General features: G+C 44.6%; 2 protein-coding genes across 2 annotated transcripts in view; both read left to right on the top strand.

Annotated features, from left to right (window-relative positions):
* Positions 1-1,734: 1,734 nt before the first annotated feature.
* LOC310645762 (uncharacterized protein) lies at positions 1,735-15,124 on the top strand (the record flags this gene model as incomplete). The annotated part of the gene is made up of 8 exons (XM_083371752.1): positions 1,735-1,924; positions 3,760-4,086; positions 5,031-5,444; positions 6,473-6,586; positions 6,704-6,728; positions 6,843-6,871; positions 7,223-7,436; positions 14,961-15,124. 7 exons carry the CDS (start codon positions 1,735-1,737, stop codon positions 7,414-7,416), a joined length of 1,293 nt encoding a protein of 430 aa, XP_083227878.1. The 3' UTR covers positions 7,417-7,436; positions 14,961-15,124.
* Positions 15,125-19,826: 4,702 nt separating this feature from the next.
* CHRFAM7A (CHRNA7 (exons 5-10) and FAM7A (exons A-E) fusion) overlaps positions 19,827-21,274 on the top strand; it is a gene marked incomplete at its 5' end in the record, with an annotated part of 39,405 nt that continues 37,957 nt past the window's right edge. Inside the window, one exon of the mRNA XM_083371655.1 lies at positions 19,827-19,881. Coding sequence (XP_083227781.1) covers positions 19,827-19,881 — 55 coding nt within the window. The remainder of the gene's footprint in view (positions 19,882-21,274) is intronic.

Consider the following 21,274-nt stretch of genomic DNA (forward strand, 5'->3'; position numbering starts at 1 on the left):
AGCTTCTCGACTGGCTGGGGAATTCTGGGAGTTGAAGTCCACAACCTCTTCAGGTTGCCAAGTTTGAAAAACACTGGGTTAAATTCAGGAATGCACTAAGCCATAAAGTCTTTTTTTTATCAGCCACAATGAGCTGATCAACCATCAAAGCTGACACCCAAAAAAATTCCTGAGATGCTGGGAAATGCACAGGTTTGTTTTCTGCTTTGTGTCTGTGTGTGTGTGTGAGGTTATAATTTTTATTAAGTAGTTTTTAAAATGAAAGAAACATGATACAAACTAATTTAAAATAAGGAAAAGACATCGAAGAGAAAGCTAACAATGCAACAAAGGGAAAAAGGTAAAAGAAACAGATAAGAACACACACACACACACACGCACACACACCAAGAAGTGGCTTCCATTCTTTTTTACAAGTTATAAGTACAATCGTAAATTTGTCTCTTACTCTATGATTACAACATAACTCACGTTTTAACCACTGTTTTTGTTCCTTATCATCAAAGAAAATTCAAAGTTCCTTTTCCTTTGTAGCTCTTTCTGTTGTCACTTGTGTTCCCTAATTCATTTGTTACCTTTTCCCTTTTTTCCCTTTGCTTTTTGTGTTTTATATTTTTTTTGAAATGTAATGTTTTTATTTAAAAACCATAAATAATAAGTTCAATTTTGTCAAAAGAAAACAAGAAGAAAAAAGTCCTGAAGTGGTTTCCAGTCCCAATAAAAAAGTAGATATTGTCTTTTTGTTGACCAAGGAAGTCAATTTAGCCATCCCAGCAGGCTTGTTTTCTGCACACAATATTTCGTATTTCCCTAATCTAATTGCAAGGCTGACTTTAATTCTCCAAATCCTTTTACAAGAGGAAAGGCAGAAATGTTGCTGCGCCCTCTAGTGGCTCATATGAGTAATGTCCTTGGCACTAGAGTCACCAGAAGGTGCATTTCGATTTTACGGATTTTAAACAACGCAAAGTAAATGTTATGTGTTAACAGGAAGGTACCTCCAATGACAGAGAGTAACCCCCCTCCCTTCTGGCATCAACGATGTTACCGAATTGGATAATGAAACGACTGCAAAGAAACAACCAAGCTTAGAGGGCACTAAGGATCCCACAGTCCTTCTCCTCCTCCTCCTCCTCCTCCTCCACATCATCATCATAGTAAACAATGGCTCTGACTTCCATTCTAATGAAAAGAAGACTAGGGGTGACATGATAGCAGTCTTCCAATATTTGAGAGGCTACCACAGAGAAGAGGGGGACAACCTATTTTTCCAAAGCACCCGAAGGCAAGACAAGAAGCAACGGATGGAAACTCATCCAGGAGAGAAGCAACCTAGAACGAAGGAGACATTTCCTGACAGTGAGACCAATTAATCAGTGGAACTGCTTGCCTCCAGAAGTTGTGGGTGCTCCATCAGTGGAGGTTTTAAAGAAGAGACTGGACAACCATTGGTCTGAAATGGTATAGGGTCTCCTGCTTGAGCAGGGGGCTGGACTGGAAGAACTCCAAGGTCCCTTTCAACTCTGTTATTCTTACTCTACTCTAATTCTTATTCTTATTCTTATTCTTATTCTTATTCTTATTCTTATTCTTATTCTTATTCTTATTCTTGGCCTTATTCTTAGCCTTAGCCTTAGCCTTAGCCTTAGCCTAGCCTTCTAAAGAACTTGGGTGTGGTAACGATTGCAGCCCATCAGCGGTTTTGAAAGTGGAACACTCTCGAATGTAGGCTTCATGCGCTCTCATGCATTTCCTTTTGCTGCTATTTTTGGCTCTTCCGTGAAAGCAGGACTTCCTCTTTCTTCCTTTGCTCAACTCACTTTTGAGAACCGAACGAAGAAGATGAGAAACGAAGACATGTTTCGCTTAGCGGTGTGGATCCCGTGCTGCCTGCTGACTCTCCTGTGGCTCAGAGAAGCCGCCGGTATGGCTCTCATCACGCCTCCTGGTTTGGTTTCCTTGGAAGGCGCCTCTTTTTCCCGCTGGGAACTTGTCAGGGGGTGGAATTCAGGATGTGGGATCGACAGGAAATGCTAGGAGCCGAGCCCAAGAGGAAGACGCAGCCTCTCCACCTGCGTCTTGGCTGCGTTTTATCAGATTTGCTTTACTTTGGAGATAAGTTTTGGGGGTTTGGTCCTGGCTTGGATTTAGTTAGGGTTGTCCTCAACCTACCACCACAATGGAATCCAAAACTTCTGTCGCTCGGCGAGACAGTTGTTAAGTGAACTCTGCCTGATTTTGTGACCTTTCTTGCACAGAATTGTGAAGTGAATCAGTGCAGGTCTTAAGTTAGCAACCTTCCCCCCCCCTTGACTTTGCTTGTGAGAAGGTTGCAAAGGGGGATCACGTGACCCCCTTCCCCACCCACCCCGACCCTGCGGCCATCACATTCATCAGTTGCCAAGTCTGTGTGAATTTCAGTCTATTGTCCCTGGGGATGCTGCCACGGGTTGTAGGTGTGAAAAACCGTCATAAGTTCCTTTCTTTCGGTGCTGTTGTAACTTTGAACGGTCAGTCAACCCAACTGTGGTAAGTCAAGAACGACCTGCATTTATTGTCTTTACTTCCCAATGGGGTAGCAGTTCTTTATTCAGGAGTGGGGTACAGATTGGGAGTTTTCCTGGACTCACAGCTGACCTTTGAACCGCTTTGTAAAGCCTTAGTAAGGCCACACTAACTGGAATCCTGCATCCAGTTTTGGTCACCACATTTCCCAAAAAGATGTTGAGACTTTGGAAAAAGTGTAAAGGTAAAGGTAAAGGTTCCCCCGCACATGCGTCCTAGTCGTTTCCGACTCTAGGGGCCGGTGCTCATCTCCGTTTGAAAGCCGAAGAGCCAGCGCTTGTCCAAGGACGTCTCCGTGGTCATGTGGCCGGCATGACTAGACGCCAAAGGCGCACGGAACGCTGTTACCTTCCCACCGTAGTGGTCCCTATTTTTCTACTTGCATTTTTTAATAAATAATAAACCTTTATTGTCAAAGTACAACATGTGTACATTGAGATTAGCTGAGCCTCGCCCCGTGCTCTCCAACTGCTAGGTGGGCAGAAGCTGGGACGAGTAACAGGCGCTCACTTTGCTATGCGGCACTCGGGATTTGACCCGCCAAACTGCTGATCTTCTGATCGACAAGCTCAGCGTCCTAACCCACTGAGCCACCGCGCCCCTATTTCCCTATTGGAAAAAGTGTACAGAAGAGCAACTGAGATGATTCAAGGCCTGGAAACGAAAGAAAGGCGGCAGGGACTGGCTATGGCCTGTCTAGAGAAAAGAAGGACAAAGGGGGACATGATAGCAGCCTTCCAGTATTTGAGGGGCTGCCCCATTGAGGAGGGCATCAATTTATTTTCCAAAGCACCTGAAGGCAGAACAAGAAGCAATGGATGGAGTCAAGGAGAGAAGCAACCTGGAATTAAGGAGGAATTTCCTGGCAGTGAGGACAATTAATCAGTGGAACAACCTCCCTCCAGAAACTGTGAATGCTCCAACACTGGAAGTTTTAAAGAGGAGACTGGACAGCCACTTGTCTGAAATGGTAGAGGGCTTCCTGCCTGAGCAGGGGGTTGGGCTAGATGACCTCCAAGGTCCCTTCCAGCTCCATTCTGATTGATTGAACCCATCTATGGGAGAGGGAGGAGGAATATGCTGGAGACTGCCAGGAGTTCAGGGTTAACCTCCAAGGTCCCTTCCAACTATTATTCTGATTATTATTCTGATTATTGTTGTCGTCTCTACCCATCTCTGTTTTTCCTCCCCCAGGTGCCACCTTCTTTTACCAATATAAAACTGAAAATGTGACTCAAAACTGCAACAAATCCTTGGGGGCAAACAATACTGCTTGGTGGTTTGGACAGCAGAAAAGCTCCCTGCAAATATTTCAGCAGGGGTTCTGCAATCAAAATAAGGCGCAGTGTGAAAACTGCCACAACGGGCTTCACCTGGGCAATTTCTCCTCTGGGGGAATTTTTGCCTGCAGAAGCCTGATGGGGTGCCCGATCCTGGGAAACGAAATCCCTGTATTTACTTCGAAAGACAACTGCACGAATTTCAATTTCTTTATTATAGCAATAATAAACAGCCGAGCAGGTGAGAAGGTTTTGGGGTGGTTTTTTTTTGGTATTTATCTGGAATCAAAGTCATTCTGATAGCTTAGATCAGCAATTCTCAAATGTTTTGGTCTCAGAACCGGGTTGCATTCTTAGAAATGACTGAAAAGCTATGGCTGAGGCGAGCTATATCGGTTGATGTTCACTGTAATATAAATTAAAAGCTGAGAAAATTTAAAAATATTGATTTATTTGACTGCAGACCTGGTTGAGAGATTCAGGTTTGGTTGGGTGCATTTTGTGAACCAACTAGAGAACTTGAATAGAAGTGAATATTGTAGCTCAGAATTCAATTGTGGGTCCTTGGTGCTCCCTAAGCTTGGTGATTTTCTTGCAGACACTTCATGAACCAACTAGGTAACCTCATCAGTGCCAGAAGGGAGAGGGGTTTGACCTCTGTTTATGTACAAGTGGCTTGATGGTGACCATCTTTACTGCCGCTGATGTTCCCTAGTTGGGTAATGAAACGTCTGCAAGAAAATCACCAAGGACCCCAGAGCTAGAAAGTTTGCTGGTGGTTGCTATGAAAAAAATTCAAGTTAAATCAGACTTGCACACGCAGGCCATCCACAGAGAAAGAATGATATCCTATAAGACAGGGGTCTTCCATCTTGGCAACTATATGACTTGTGGACTTCAATTCGCAGAATTCTTCAGCCAGCATTCTGGGAGCTGAAGTCCACAAATATCAAGTTGCTAAGGTTGCTAGAAGACAGGGCATCACACAAACCTGCGAGACAGCATTGGGCTTTCCTTCTTTCAAAAAATTGGACCCTGGGACTGAAGGAAACGCATCCAAGCAACGGGGTGCTGTTTTCCCGTAAGGTGCAAAGCACCACAGCTGAAAGAGAAGAACGTTGTGGGTTCACAACTTGACAAAAATACGCCTCTAATCTCAACCCTTTCTTCCATTTTTCACGGCAGAACAGAGTTCTGAAAACATTCGTAGGAAATCAGAGGAAAACGTGTCCATTGAGGAAAGAGAAAACTTTACTCTTTCCTGTGAGTTTGAACTGACAAGGAACACGACCACGTTTGCCGTGTATTGGTTCAAGGAAACTGAGCCAAGCCCCTGCCTCTTTTCGGCTTCAAATGAAGAGTATACCAATCACTTTAACTTCTCCTATGATGTCAACTGTTGCATTGATGAGGCATTCAGAGTCCGACGAATCAATTCCTCCAAAGCGTCAGGTGCGCAACATAAAAAGCAGACGCACATCGTGATAATCACCAACAGCACCGGGGCCGACAGTGGGAGCTACGTTTGTGTGGTGGCCGCTTATAATAGAAAATACACGTGGACAATAGAACACAGGACATCTGTGAGCGTGAGGAAAGGTGAGTTTCCGATGGTGAGAACTGAACATTAAAACGTGTCCCGTGGATTCTGATGATGAGGGCTCTTCGTTGCTCTCTGAGCTTGGGTGTTTTCTTGCAGACGTTTCATGGCCCAACTAGACAACATCATCAGTACTAGCAGAGAATGGGGTTTGCAGAGGAGGAGGAGGAGGAGGAAGATCCCTTAGTGGTCCTTGGTGCTCTCTGAGCTTGGCTGTTTTCTTGCAGACGTTTCATGGCCCAACTAGACAACATCATCAGTACTAGAAGGGAATGGGGTTTGCAGAGGAGGAGGAGGAGGAGGAAGATCCCTTAATGCTCCTTGGTGCTCTCTGAGCTTGGCTGTTTTCTTGCAGACGTTTCATGGCCCAACTAGGGAACATCATCAGTGCTAGGAGGGAGTGGGGTTTGCTTTCTGTTTACATGCAGTGTCTTGTCCTGTCAGTGGTGGTGAGACTCTTCTTTGTGGTTCCTTGTTTACGCTGTTCTTTACTGTTAGCTAGTTTGTTTGAGTTGGTAGTTCCTTCACTGGGGTGCTGTTGACTCCTTGATTGATGGTCCAGTGTTAACCTTGATGTCAATCTCTGCTTACCTGTTGATTGTGGGCAAGGAGGTGTTTTGGTTTTGCATTGGTGAAAGTAAACTGCACTCTGTTGTAGCCCTGATGATGTTGCCTACTTGGGTAATGAAATGTCTGGAAGAAAAAAAAAAACAAGCTCAGAGAACACCAAAGACCCCACAGTCCTCCTCCTCCTCCTCGTCCTCCCAAGCTACACTCCCTCCTAGCACTGATCAGGTTACCTACTTGGGTCGTGAAATGTCTGCAAGAAAACAACCATGCTCGGAGAGCACCAAGGACCCCACCTGGTCAGCCCTGAGTTAGAAATGTTTTCTTTGGCGGCGTTCTGCTTAAGATACTTTCCCACGTCAGCAATTTGAAAAGATGCTTCCTGAAACGCTTCCCTGACGTGACCCTTTCCCCTTTCTGACTACTCTAGTATGATTTTTTCCCTTTCTCTTTTTTTAAGCATCGCCACGAAGCTCAAAACTCGAACTCAAGATCTCCCTAGCAGCAACCGCAGCAGCCACACTCCTGATGGGTGGGATCGTTTTGTTCCTGTGCTGCAAGGAAAAAGCGAAAGGTAAGAAGGAGTGATCTGACCAGGCGCGGCATCGAAGGAAACCTGGCAATTTTGGGAGAGGAAAAAGCATTTGAAATCTAACAAAATTCAATATGTATATTTTGTATTTTGTTTCAGGAAAGCCACTGGAAGGTCAGCAAAGGTACCGCCTTCTGCACCATTATTTATTTATTTATTTATTTATTTTATTATTGAATGGAAATGGTATTTTTTCCCCTTACCCTGAAATGCTTTTAAAATAATCTCTTTTATTTAGGGACCAGACTACGGATGCTGCAGAAGATTGTAAGTCAACTCTTCTTTTCATTACATTTAATTTCAAATGGTGGCTTTGAAATTAATATCACATCCCCAATATTTGGGATCTTAATGGATATAATCAGCATTGAGTTCAATACATTCTCACAAAGCGCATTTATCTTTCCTGACAATGCACTCAAGCGTCAGCTAATACCACACAGGCAAAACCCATCAAAAGGTTTTTTTTTAAATAACAAATTCGAAACTAATCGATCTTAGCTTGTTGTGCATGTTTACCGGCTAAGCCTTCCATTCGCCTAAGCGGGCCTCTTAGTGAATTTTCAAATTCACTTTAAATGAACAATGAAAATTATCTGCCCTTTTTCCGACTTCCAGGTTCTCTGTATGCCGTTTCCAACGACTTGCCTGCCGGTGAAACGGTTTATGCTCTAGTCACGAATCCCGGAGAAGCCCCGTCTGCAGCCTGTCCCTTCCCACAGGGCAACTCCGGAGGAAATGTGCAGGCTCTCTATTCAAAAGTTTTGAAGGATAAAAGTGGTCCCTCCTTGGCCTCTGAGTCCAGCATGTGAAGCGCCTGATTTTCTGGAAGGTGCGTTTATTGAGTAGAGGGAAAGGACAATTCTCCAAAACAGGAACGGGAGGCAAGTAGAATTCTCGGAAGGATTGCAGAGTTTATGTCACCCTTCTGGGTCTGAGTGGGTGGAAATGTCTTCAGAAGAAACTTCGGCCAGAAAACTTTTGAATTAGCTGGTTCTTGGACATCTGCCCATCTCTTTTCTCCTCCCTCCAAATTCTGTGAGAGCTGCCATGTTTTGTTTTATTTTCATTTCATTTCATTTTCCATGTGCTCTGCCATATTTTATTTTATTATTTTATTATATTATTTTATTATTTTATTTTGTTTTATTTTATTTTATTTTATTATTTTATTTTCCAGGTGAGCTGACACGTTTTATTTTATTTTCATTTTTACACCTGTGCCATTGCTAAAAATACCACCCGCTGCTTGTCTGTGGAGATTCTCCATCATCCAGGTCACAGTTTTCCCCCAAAAGGCAACTTTCTTGGTGGGTTTTTTTTTCTTTGAAAACGTTTCGCTTCTCATCCAAGACATGAACTGAAGGAGCCTCTTGGATGAGAAGCGAAATGTTTTCAAGCAAGCAAACAAGAAAGGCCGGTTGCCTTTTGGGAAAAAGCAGCCTTGGGAGCCCTGCTGCTTGTGGCATTGGCTGGCAGTGGTCCTCATGCCTTGTCCTAAACATAATGGAATGATTGGAAACCCTTTATGGACTTTTTGCCGAAAATGGAAAAAAATGAATGGGTGATTTCAAGAATCGTTGGTTCAAAAGAAGTTGTTTAAGGGAAGAAGGCAACCAGGATATGTCATCTGGAAGGCGGAGATAGCGATCCTTATATCTGCAACTCCTGCAAAGTAGATTGGAAGTCTCTTTAGATATATTTTTTTTTACTTTTTGTCATTTTCTTTTATTCTTTCCTTCCTTTTTCTTTTCTCTTTTTCTGTTTTAAGCGTCTGTTGTTTTTAAATCCTGGGTAAAATTCTCTTTCATGTACCAAGTTGTAGAACTGTTGCACGGAAAAAAGGATCCTTTAAGGAAGCTTCTCCCATAGGTGGTGTATAGGTTAACGTGGGTTGTGATGCACTGCAAAGACAACTCCTTAAGATCTTCAAGCTCATCCTTCTTTGAAGCAGTCAAGCCACGTGTGGCACCTTTGCAAGCTGATTGGATTTTTTTTTCCATTTATGGTCCATTAGATGGCAGCCTTGTCTCTTACAATGGAAGTTTCTTTCAGCCAGAAGGCACGAAGATCTGAAATGACCACTGCTGGTCTTCATCTGCAGAAGCTATAATGGAGACAGTTCTCAGAGTATGAAGGTTGGGTAGGTGAGAAGTTGTAACCAGCTAGAGAAAGGTCTCAGAAAAAAACGATCATTCTTAAATAAGAATAAAAGGAGGTTTATTACAGGTGCCAAGTTCACTTTTTGAACGGCAAGGAAGATCTGTTTTGCACGTCAAACGTGTTTGTGGTCACACCCAAGGATGAGTCCCAATGCTCCATACATACGATGAGGTTTTTATTGGCTGTCCTCATTTTCTGACTGGAAAAAGATCTCTTGGAGAGATTCTTTTTCCATAATTTCCTTTAAATCCTAAGAGTTAGGATTGGGATTGAGCTGGAGTGGGAGAAAAGAGGGATGTTGATTGTTGGAGAGCTGACATCTCAAATTTTGTGTCCAAATCGTTGTGCCTGTATATTTAAGGTTAGGTGCTTGAAATGCAGCCGAATCCAGATTCAATCCAGAACTTGCCTAACTTAGCAACTCATCCCAGGGTAAATCCTATTTCAGTGCAAGACAGCTTCAACTCCTGCAACCTCTGGGTAAACCTGGTTAGCGAGAACAGGTGCTACCAGATTTCTTCTGGAGAAGTTATGCAGTCCAAGTAGACAACACAAAATGGGATAGATTACTAGGTAAATCAGATTGGGTCTCATTCAATGGATTTGCTAGCAAAGTTGCCAAGTATCTACAGCCAATTTGTTGAGAGGGTGGTTGAGCAGGGGATTGGACTAGAAGACCTCTAGGGTCCTTCCAACTCTGTTATTCTGAGAGTAATTTCAAATGTATGCATCATCATTTCTCAGGAATCAGGAGGACCTTTCTTCTGATCGTCTCCTGAACTAGCTGAGATCCTGAATAACATGTTGCTTACGGTTTGCTGTGTGCATTTCCTTACTAAAAGCTGAATTTGAATGATATGCTGAGCCTCCTCCTTAATTAACCCCCTCTTAAGGTTTCCACGGGGCATGGAAACATCTCCCGCAATTTCCACCTTTACGGGAGTTTGCTAAGCCTGTTATGTGGAAAATTGCAACAGTGATTGCCCCGCCATCTCCACGAAAACAGGAGCTACCCCCAAAAGCCTCTCCTTTGCAAAAATGTAGACGTTTTGCAAAGCTGAAAATGTAGCTTGCTGATGTGCAAGAATGCAGCCCTCTAATATTGAAACAGGCTTGCTTGTAGAATCGTTCGATCGGCATGTGAAAATATTATGTGTTTGCTCCCCGACCCCGAGTAGTAACAAGAACAAGACCATCTAGTTCAGTTGCCTCGTTTCTAGTCAAAAATCAAGCATCTGGTAGCACCTTTTTTCAATGGAAATGTTGGGTGAAAAGGCCCAAGCGTTCCTGAACTCAAAATCTGACAGTTGGAAACTTCTTTCCTATAAAGTACAGCTCTGCAAAACTCTAGTGTGAAAGCAATTTTCAGGCATCGGCCATAAAAATAACTTGCTGCTTGAGGAAAAAGAGAGGAGAGTTCACGTTGGCCGTAGTTCTGCTTTCTGAAACATGGAATTTCTTTGCTTCAAATTTCTGCTTATTCAGCGATTCCTGTTTCTTTGGCAGCCAGGTGAGGAAATGGCCAGCAAATACCCAGTTCCCCAAACAAACAATGTTTGTATTTGGAGTTAAACATCCTTAGCCTATGATTTTGGGACTTAAAGAAGAACAAATATGGAACAGCATAAAACACTCTTCAGTTAGGAGTTAGCAATGACTTTTTTTTAAAAAAAAAGTGCTCGGCGAAGGACGTTAATTCCCTTTTAATATTTGTTATCTTAGAGTTTTAACGACTGTTGGATTCACTTGGAAATTGGCAGCCCTGGAGGAAGCCTGAATTTTAAATAGGATCGGCCTTTCATTTAATTTATTTTGAGCTTTGCACAAGGAATTAAGAGGTAGCAGAACTGAACTTGGAGGCCGTTGTAAATTTCTGGAGATCATGATCCCGGTTTGCTTGCAGGGGCACCAGAGAGGATCTGCATACATGCAAAGGATATGCAAACTAAGCAGAGAGGGCTTCAATTTTATTTTATTTTATTTTTTTTTAAAATGGAGATCTCTAAAAGCCATCTGTAACAGGTTGCAGATCAGAGAGGAGAGACAGAGTAAGGATAGATGTTTCATCTTTTCCTCACTATGATTTTTATGCTCAACAACCCAACAGCGACTTCCTTTTTCTGTAGGGTCTTAACTGCATATTTAATAGATGCGGCACTTAATTAAGGAATCCTTTCTGGATTCTTTGCAGGAATTAAACAGCATAATCTTGTCCATGTTTATTTGAAGGATATTTCTTCCCCTCCCCCCCAACATAAGATACTAGGAGAAGAAAAATAAATCAGAGCTAAGGGCCTTCCTTCCTTCCTTCCTTCCTTCCTTCCTTCCTTCCTTCCTTCCTTCCTTCCTTCCTTCCTTCCTTCCTCTCTCTCCCTCCCTCTCCCTCCCTCCCTCCCTCCCTCTTTCCCTTCCTCATCCTACAATAAGCGAAGAAAAATTATATAGTATCGAGACAATTCACAATGGACTATAAATAAAGCAGCTGTCCCTGGTATTCAAAGAGGAATGGAGAAGACTTTGTGGCTGTGTTTGTGCAACAGTGTAAATCACACACCAGGGTTTACGAGCCATGTTGACCAAGCCGTAGCTCAAACATCTTCTCAGAACTGAAGGGTCTGGGGGCTCCGCCCTTGAGTTGGCCAAGAACTCCACCCTCATGCCATTGACTCCCTGATCTCCCTCCAACCTAACCAGCTTGCAAAGCCAAACCAGTTTTGCAAATGTTGAGGCTCTCCTTGAACTGGGTTGGAATAAGGGGAAAATAATAATTTCGTATCATTTCAGCGAAAGGCAAAATAGGCCTGTCGCTTTTATGGGCTGGAGACGAGATGAAGATAACTCCCTGGGGATAGAGTAGAAAAATGTATTTTTACAAAGGCAAAACCAGAATCACTGGAAGAACATAACAGGGGAAAAAACATTCTCTTATAGCCCCCCCTCTTTCTTCCCCCCCCTCTCTTCTTTTTCTCTTTCAACTGCTAATTGCTACTTAAATATTTTCATGCTACGCTTTGGGCATCCACAATTATAACTCATTTCTATTGAGATTATTTTAATTTTTTTAAACACTTTTTCTTCACAAACCCTATTCTAAGTCTCTTAGCATGCTTTGCTGTGCCATACAAAGTTTATTTAGAACTGTTCCTGCTTGAAGTTGGCTGGACTTTGCTATGAATACATACAGTCAATGTTTCTATACTCGTAGGTTTTCCAACCTGAAACTAAGGAGAAATTTCCTAATGGCAAGAACAATTAACCAGTGGCATGGCTTGCCTCCAGAAATTGTAGGAACTCCATCATTGGAGATTTTTAAGAAGAGAGTGGACAGCCATTTGTATGGAATGATATAGGATCTCCTGCTCAACCAGGGGGTTGGACTAGAAGACCTCTCAAGGTCCCTTCTAACTCTGTTATGTTTTATGTTCTATGTTCCAATTTTAGTTTTCCAATCACGTTGTTGATGAGGTTTCTCTTTTCAAACGTTGTGCTGACCGATGATGTGCTTCCAAGTCATTGTGGACTCTTAGCCATCACACAGATAGAACTTCCCCAGGAGGTTCTGCTCCCAACTTGGTCCTTCAGCTCTTCCAAGGATGCCATCATCACCACCTTGATTCAGTCCCTCCACCTTGCTGTTGTTTGTCTTCTTCTTCTCTTTCCTTCCACCTTTCCCAACATCAGAGCCTTCTCCAGAGAGTTAGGTCTTCACACACCATGTCCAAAGTTGGATGATGTGGCTCTGGCCATTTGTGCTTCAATTGAGAACTCTGAGTTCATTTGTTTGATGGTCTGTGGGCTTGTTTTTTTTTGGCTGCCAGTGTTGTGAACAGCCTAGTTATTCTGTAAAGAAGGAGAAACTTTTCTAAAACAGTCATTCAAAAGGCAGATTGGAGATGGCACCAAAGATTTGAAAGTGTTTTGATCTGGGGTCAGATATTTTTCCAACCTATCCAGGATTGCCTGCAACTGTTCCTTCCACTAAGCCTTTCCATCTCTTACACACAAACACACACACACACATCCTTTCAAGAGCTCAAGGCCGGGGACCATGAGCCTTGCCTTCTCTTTGCTACCTTGCAAAGGAACCATGCCATCTTGATTTACCTTTACAACACTCTGTTGCCGCTCACACAATTGCGTTGCGAGCAGAGTTGGCTCATCTGCCAGATCCTCTTAGCATCCCTCTGCTTACGTTTAATGCATTTCCTGGCAGATGTTTGTGCAGCTGAACAAAGGTGTGTGTGTGCCTGGCTGCGTGTGTGCTTGATGGCATCTTGTATTTAAGAACGAAGGGGGGGGAAAGTGCCAGTTTTAGTGCTGGTTTAGCAATCCTGGGTGACAAAAAGGGACTTTGGCAGCCCATCACATTAGGGCTGTGTCTTGGCACATAGACTGCCCGGCTTGGTCATTTTCTCTCCTTTCTATTTAAAGGGTTCAAGCTGGTGAGGCTATTAGCAGAGAGGATAAAAGCTGCCAGAATTGGGTTCTCTCCATTGCAGGCAAAAACTTGGGTTAATTAACACAGCCTAATTGAAATCACATAAAGATGAGCTCGTTTGGGGTCTGGAAAGAGCTGGGCAGAGAGCCAGGCACCTGGATAATGCAACCAGTTGCCAAGCTACTAAAACGGTGGGGGAACTGGGTTCAGCGTGCTTAACCGGGTGCTTTGCAAGCAAGAACGGCAGTCTTCCCCCCGCCAAATAGGGTAGGAAGCCTGAAGAACAAGTGACCTTCAGGGATTGACTTCACACAACACCGTAATCCATTATTTACTCAATCACGGTTGACTTAGTGTTGAACATTGTTGACGGAACAGCAACTGACTGTGTTCGCTGCATAAGCTGGATCAGAAACAGTCATTGGCAACTCATGGGGACCAGTTGCACTCAATGCGAGCCAGAAGCAAGGCAGCCAGCCATGCCAGAGCCCCAATGAAAAGCAAAGCCACGGTTGGAGGGCTACAGGGTTTGCCCTACAAGACCCCGAATGCTAGCTAAACCGACAACCATCTAGAGATCTGCTGCATTTGGACAGTTGCATAGGAGACATACTCATTTCATAATCAATAAAATGAATGAGTAGGCAGTTAAAGTCATCCATATTTAGCTGTAGCCATGTATTGTTGTCTAAACCACCATGGACTAGGATCACCTATCTTGCAAAATCACAAAATGAACCTTTATGAATCACCATGGGCTGGATTTTCACAACTTTGCTTAGCTAAAAGCAAATACCTGTCTGAGGGTTTAATGTGAAGCTGAAGTGTCTGCAAGGGTCAAAAAAATCAAGATGGCAGCTGCAATGGTGAGGGTGAAGCTTCACCTGCTATGATGCACATCAAATAATACTGTAATTCCAGAAAGAAATGATTAGATTTCCTAAAAGTGTGATTTAGCAATTTTTGAGAAAAAATGATATATTTTGTCAATCAGAAAGTACAACAGTATTTCTGGAAAAACAAATCTTGGATAGGATGGTGAAATTGAAAGTTTATCTTCTCTTTTTAAAGACTTACCTAACCAGGTGAATTTGGAATATATTTGCAATAACAGACTTTTTCCCCCCATCTTTTCAATGTTTTCATCTGCTGCGTTATGTTTTCCCCCCTTTTTTCTTTGTGTGTTGGGAATTGTTCATTTTCATTTTATGTATGTTTGTTTGCAAATGGGTGAATAAGCAGTATTATTTTTTAAAAAAATTACGCCGTTGAAATACCAGCGGAGGTTTTCGAAAGAGGGAAAAAAAAGATACGATGGATTGTCGAACGATATTAATAAATCTCGAGTCTTCAATATAATAAACTCCCAGATTTCTGTTTCGTTTTTTAAAAAAATGTCTTCGAGGCCCCACATATAAAATTTATGCCCCTTTAAAAGGTACATTGTGCCTTTCTATTATTCAAAGTTGGGATGACAGTGGAAAAATTGTCAGAGTTAATTTCCTGCATTATTCAACACAACGCTGTTTGCTTCCCGCCGCTCCAATGTACACATTCCTCTGCTTTTTCTTCTCTCTGTCTTTCCTATTCGTGCAAAATGCACAAATCCTAAAGTCAGATTTGAAAAGAAAAAAGAGACTTTTTTCCCCCCTACCATACCTTGAGATATTACCAAAGGGAGGAAGAAACACAGGCGGTCCCTAAATCCTGAAAATTCTGCAGGTTTTATTTATTTTGTTTATTTATCCATTTTAGGGACCGCCTGCTCACAGTCTGACGGTCACCATAATTACGATGCACTTTTCCAATAATCCAGTGTCAGCGTGGAACCCTTGAAGAGTTGGAGCTGTCGCTGAAGCAGCAATTTCTCCTCAGCTGAAGGATTTGGTTGAATAATAAATTTTTGGTTTTTAGACAGTGGTTAACTATCTGCCTTTTCCTGATTCTGGGAGTGCTCAATAAGGAGGAAATAGAATCTAAAATGCAACAGTGAGAGGTAAAATTAATATTTAAGTCACTCTTGGGCAGGACAAAAGAGAGGGACAGATGTTTTTCTGAAGGTCTGGTTTCATGCCTCTGTGAGAAGCCGTTCCTCCTGTGCATGAAGTCTTGGAAATAACTGAATCACCAACCACTTTGAGAGATGAGCCTATTTCTCTACTGCTGAACATCTCCTGGGGAGCTGGATGGGCCAGCTAGGTGGGCCTTACGTAAGGCATTAAAACCCTGGAAGTTCCCATAAAATTTGGGTTAGGAGGCTATTTTATCTTACTGCTTGGAAGTGGTATGGGTTTGTATAGTATGTTTTTTTGAATATTGACTTCATGATTTGTGTTATTTTTTTGCAGGGGGTTAACCTTTGAAATAAGGGACTCGGTGGCTCAGTGGGTTAGGACGCTGAGCTTGTCGATCAGAAGATCGGCAGTTTGGCGGGTCGAATCCCGAGTGCCGCGTAACAGAGTGAGCGCCTGTTACTCGTCCCAGCTTCTGCCCACCTAGCAGTTCGAAAGCACGTAAAAATGCAAGTAGAAAAATAGGGACCACTACGGTGGGAAGGTAACAGCGTTCCGTGCGCCTTTGGTGTCTAGTCATGCCGGCCACATGACCACGGAGACGTCCTCGGACAAGCGCTGGCTCTTCGGCTTTGAAACGGAGATGAGCACCGGCCCCTAGAGGTGGAAACGACTAGCACACACGTGCGGGGGAACCTTTACCTTTACCTTTACTAACCTTTGAAGGTCACCAAGGGTCACCCTGGTCAGGCAGACAGCTATATGAACAAATAATCCCTATTTTGTGGGATGGGAAAGGAGATCTCCATGATCCAAAGAATTAAGTTTGATAGACCATAGGGGGTAGATCATGAAGATCATCAAGAATAGGGAGGCTGCTCCATACGGAGGTTGAACCAAAAAGTACCTAGAGACATTCTAGATTCTAGGTAATTCTCTTGTATCATACTTATTTCAAAAGCTCCCAGATGCTTCCAGGTTGAAAGGATTAGCTGGCAAAATCAATGATGCCCAGGGGGTGCCCAGTTGGGGGGGTCTTTTTATGTCCCCAGCAGGAGCTGGAGCGAAGGACAGGAACTCACCCCATCCCATGGCAGCACTTGGGTCTCAAACACGGCCTTCCTAACATCCAACCCACGTCCTATCCATGTGAGCCAATGTGCTCTCTGAGAGATCTTGATGTTGATTGGTATTGCCTACCCCTGTCCTTAGCTGTAGTTCACACATTGCATTAACTTGCCCACCATGACTTAGAATCAGAAGACACACGTTCGCATAACATATTCAATCCAAACTAAGACAACTGCTTGGGTTTGGATGATGTGTGGATGGCCTCAACTTGCATCCAGGAAACATAATTGAATTACCATTGTTCTAAGTTATCCTGACAAGATTTAGGAGGTCATCGTGTATAGGTCTACTGAGAAGCAAGTTTTAATATATTCAGTGGGATCACTCCCATAAATACATCCTTGTAAGCCTGGCTTTAATGAATGAGCTTCATTGATCCCAATTCAGCAGTTGCTCCACCCAGCACTTAATTCTGTCCATGGCATCATTGCAGCTAAGCCAATGGGAGCCAAAGGAACTGTGACAATCACATCTGATAGCAAAGCACCTCAACCAATCTGTCTCAAAGCCAGAGTGCATATATTCACATCACTGCAGGGATGCTCTCTTCCGTCAGGTAGAACAGAATAACAGAGTTGGAAGGGACCTTGGAGGTCTTCTAGTCCAACCCCCTATGCCATTTCAGACAAATGGCTGTCCAGTCTCTTCTTAAAAGATTCAGAGAAACTTGAAAGCAGAAGACTAAGAATGCCCCAAAATTGCTTCTAAACCCAGCTGTGGGTAGCACATTGATTCCCCCCTCCCCCATTTAACTTTTATCTGCTAGCTAAATCAACGAACACCTCAAGAAAAGCTTCGGTCAACAATCACAACTTTTCTCCTTGGTTTTTGAGCACTAATTACTTGGAATTTATGATTTAAGGATGACAGCCTAATTGTTTCACTGGAAATGTGGCTCTATGTTGCAGCTTAGTGAACTGTAAAATATCCCACAGATGCTAATTTGAATGAATAAAAGATTCCGCTCGCTTCCCAAACCTGGCCTTGACAGTTGCTTTAAGCAAGATCTATGCCTCGGAATCGGTCGGTGGGCACGCTTCCTGGCGCCCGAAATCATCAGGTCTTGAAGCCTGACTACATTTTAAGTATAAATGAAGCCATCTCTTTGGATTATCTAATAGGACTTTAGATGGAGATGTTCTTTTCGAAGCACCAAACAGCGATGATCATTTTTTGATAGTTAAGGACAGAAATGAAGGGCAGAAACGTGTTTGGGTTGGCAAGACAAAGCTGTGTTTTGATGGTTCTGACCCTCTTAAGAATGTTACTAGTCCTTTGTGGGGGCCCCCAAAACATAAAGGCCAAAATGGGGGGGAGGGGAGATGAAGTGTTGTTAATCATTCATGACCTTAAGAGAAAGAGAAGGTCCTGTCCATTTTTAAAAACTTCCACCTGCATTTGTTGTTATTGTGTTAGTGAGTCATCCTGATGCCTGGTGATTAGAATAAATAACAGAATAGCAGAATTGGAAGGAACCTTGGAGGTCATCTAGTCCAAACCCTTGCTCTGGCAGGAAACCCTATACCATTTCAGACAAAGGATTGTCCAATTTCTTCTTAAAAAACCTCCAGTGTTGGAGCGTTCAGAACTTCTGGTGTTTTGGCTTCATTTTCTGAGGAGGTTTTCCAGTACACATTTTCTAGGGCTGATAAAGAGAGTGGCTGGCTGTTCCAAAGTCATCCAACCGGTTTGGTGCTCAAGGTAGGACTAGAACTCAGCTTTCCATGCTCTTAGTCCAGCACTTTTGACCTCTGGACCAAACTGAGTTGGGATCATCCGGTTGACAGTCGAAACCAGACCAGGAAAAATAAGGTCTTCTTCCTGCATTTATTATTCATCATGTTCATTATGAAGCATTCGCCACCTTCAGAAGTAGAAATGACACACACACACACACACACACACTTGGATGGCTTTGAAAGGGCAAAGGTCAAAATCATGAGACATCTGTCAGAAGGTCTAAATGGATTCTCCTAAATCTGCAAAGACAGAATGCAACTATGTCGGCTGGTGTTTGGGTATTATGGACAGAGGAAGTTGGGTGTGAAGAATGAAGCCATCAACATCTGTCATGGAATTAGAATCCAGAAGAGAGCTGGGCTTGGGTTCACAAAGTTCATGCAAAAAAAGCTTTTTTGGAATCGGTTCCCAAATCCAGATTGGATCAAATGAACTGAATTAAATTGGGCTGGTCTTGCATATACTCAGAGAACATCCATTGCTACAAGTCATTCTTGCCTTTTTTGAGAGCTTTTTGGTTTCTCTCTGGGTTTGTGTGAATGAGTGAGTGTGCAAACCAGGTTCCCAGTTTCTGATTCAGGAAGCCTTTGATCAGATCCAGCAGGCTTCTCCTATGTCCTTCAGAGCTATTGGATGGCAGAGGCTGTCCTTAAGCAGACAAGCATAACATTAACCCTTGCAATGCGTTGTTGGCTGTCTCCAAGAGGGAAACACCTGATGCCAACTGCCAAGAATGCCTCTCAGCATATGAGAGTCCTGGGAGATCTAGGGTGCACAAGTCCATGCTTGGTTGGGGGAAGGGTGTGTGAGACATTAACCCTTTGGGCAAAGTGAGGATCAGGCTGTCATGATTTCCTGGTTTTGTTTTGGTTTTTTTTAAAAAAAAAAACGGGGGCCAAGCTTAGGGGTGTAGCCCACCCCTCCCGACGACCCAGAGCCGATCCTCCGTGGCTCTTCCTTACAAGGGAGCCTGGCCCTTCAGCTTCCTGCTCTCCCGTCGCTTTCTCCCGAGCGGGGGCGGCGGCGGGGGGGGGGGGAATCGGCGCCTCCTGCCGCCTGGCTGGCGCTCTCCGGGTCGGGACGGAGCGAAGCTGGGCCCGCCGCTGAGCCAGGCGGGGCGGGGAGGAGGAGGAGGAGAAGGAAGAGGGGGAGGAGGAAGAGGAGGTGGTGGAGGAGGAGGAGGAGGAGGGCGAGGAGGAAGAGGAAGAGGAAGAGGAGGAGGAGGGGAAGGAGGAGGAGGAGGAGGAGGCGAGGAGGAGGAGGAGGAAGAGGTGGTGAAGGGCGAGGAGGAAGAGGAGGAGGGCGAGGAGGAGGAGGAGGAGGAAGAGGGGGGTCCCGCCGCTATACATAAAGCCGGCTCCGTCCGGGAGCTGCAGTCTCTGGCAGCAGCAGCAGCAGCAACAGCAGTTGCAGCGGCTGCCGCTCGGCTCCTGACGCGGGGAAGGAGGGAAGCCCGTCACGTGGGAACGGCAGAGCGGAGCCTAGCCGAGCGGCGGCGGCGGCGGCGGGCAGGTGGGCGGACGGACGGACGGACGAGGGAGGGAGCCAGGCAGAGAGGCGGGCCAGGCGGCGTCTGGCTCCGGCAGGCTCCGGAGGAGGAGGAGGGAGGAGGAGGAGGCGGCGGCGGCGGCGGCAGAAGAAGGAGACCCTCCAGCCCGCGGCGCGGGGGCGGGTGTTCCCCGGTTGCGCGGCATCCCGAGCGCTCCCGCCGGCCTTGCGCCTCGCCAACTTCGGCGCGATGGGGCTCCGGGAGCTGTCCGTGGTGCTGATCCTGGCCGGAGGACTCGTGCGCGGTGAGTGGTGGGCTTCGGGGGCTCGCTCGCCGGGGACTCTGCGATCGCAGCCTCGCTTTCCCCCCACCCCCCGTCAAGGGCTAGGGAGGAGGCAGAGCAGGGGGAAAGAGAGCCTCTGAACATGTCCAGAGCGCCCCGTTTCCCCTTCCTGATCTTTGTAAGGGGCGGTTTAAGGACTTGAGCGTTTGGAGGGAGGGTCTTCGGGCGGACCTCAAAGTGCATTATTCAGGTAGGGTTGCCAGGGAGGCGGGTAGCCCAGCCCTTCGTGAGGATCGACCTCCTAAAATGGGATCGACCTCCTAAAATTGGCATGGTGATAAGAAAGGAACTCGCAAGAGAAAGTGTTTTGTGCCAATCGACTTTCTCCGGCAGGGCTTTCCTTCCCACAAACTCCCCCCCCACCGAGCATTGGGGGACCCTCTAACGGAGTTTCCACGTTGCCATCATGTGGTTGGTTGGTTGGTTCTCATCTTAGCCTGCTGCACATACTCAGCCACTCTGGTTTGCCAACCTTGCTTGAAGTTGTGTGAATCCAGTGACCTGCAGTTGATTCAACAAGCAGTTTAACACAGACATTCCAGAGATCTGCCAAGAGGGGTACAAAATCCAGAAAACTGAATTCAACTTGGAGTTGATTAGCTTTTGAAGTCTCTGTGTGCATAATCTCAAGAAAACACGCCTAGCTTCCAAACGTTCAAAGGCGTTGTTTTCCTAATACTATCGCACCCACGTGCTCAGACATCCCCATTTGAAAATAGTGGGGAAGTAACCATGCCTGGAAAATGTGGGTCTAATGCCTGGGGGGAAGAGGTAGGCAACTGTGCTGTGAAACTTGGCAAGTCCCTCTGGCTGTGTTGGAAGGCTCGCTAAACCCTTTTCCTCCCCACATTCTTAAATTTAATTCACTCACAGGCAAAGCTGGGGCTGGTGGAGTGGTGGGGAAATGGTTAGCAAGAGTCCAGCTGCTCTGGTTTTATGCTAGGTCGCTTTGAACTCACAGGGCTTCTGAGTTCTCTTGCAAAAAAGAAAAACAACAACAACAAAAAACACCATTGGGCTTATGGCTCTTAAGTTAATTAGAAAGAATAAAGGAATTGCTTTTTTTTTAAAGTACCCCATCAAGCCAATTTTCAGAAATGATTTGCAAAGAGTTTCCAGTAAGTTTTTATGATGGGAAAAAGTACTTTGTGTTCTTTTTAAATTTCTGCTAATCTGGCTCCATTTTGGCAGCTGTTTTTAGTACCCCTGCATTTTTATATATATACAATTTCTTTCTATATATCTTCTCTCTCTCTCTCTCTCTCTCTCTCTCTCTCTCTCTCTCTCTCTCTCTCTCTTATATAAATAAATAGTGGAGAGATAATAGAGATAGATAGATAGATAGATAGATAGA

Source organism: Vipera ursinii, assembly GCF_947247035.1.
Source record: "Vipera ursinii genome assembly, chromosome: 11".
Taxonomy (NCBI): domain Eukaryota; kingdom Metazoa; phylum Chordata; class Lepidosauria; order Squamata; family Viperidae; genus Vipera; species Vipera ursinii.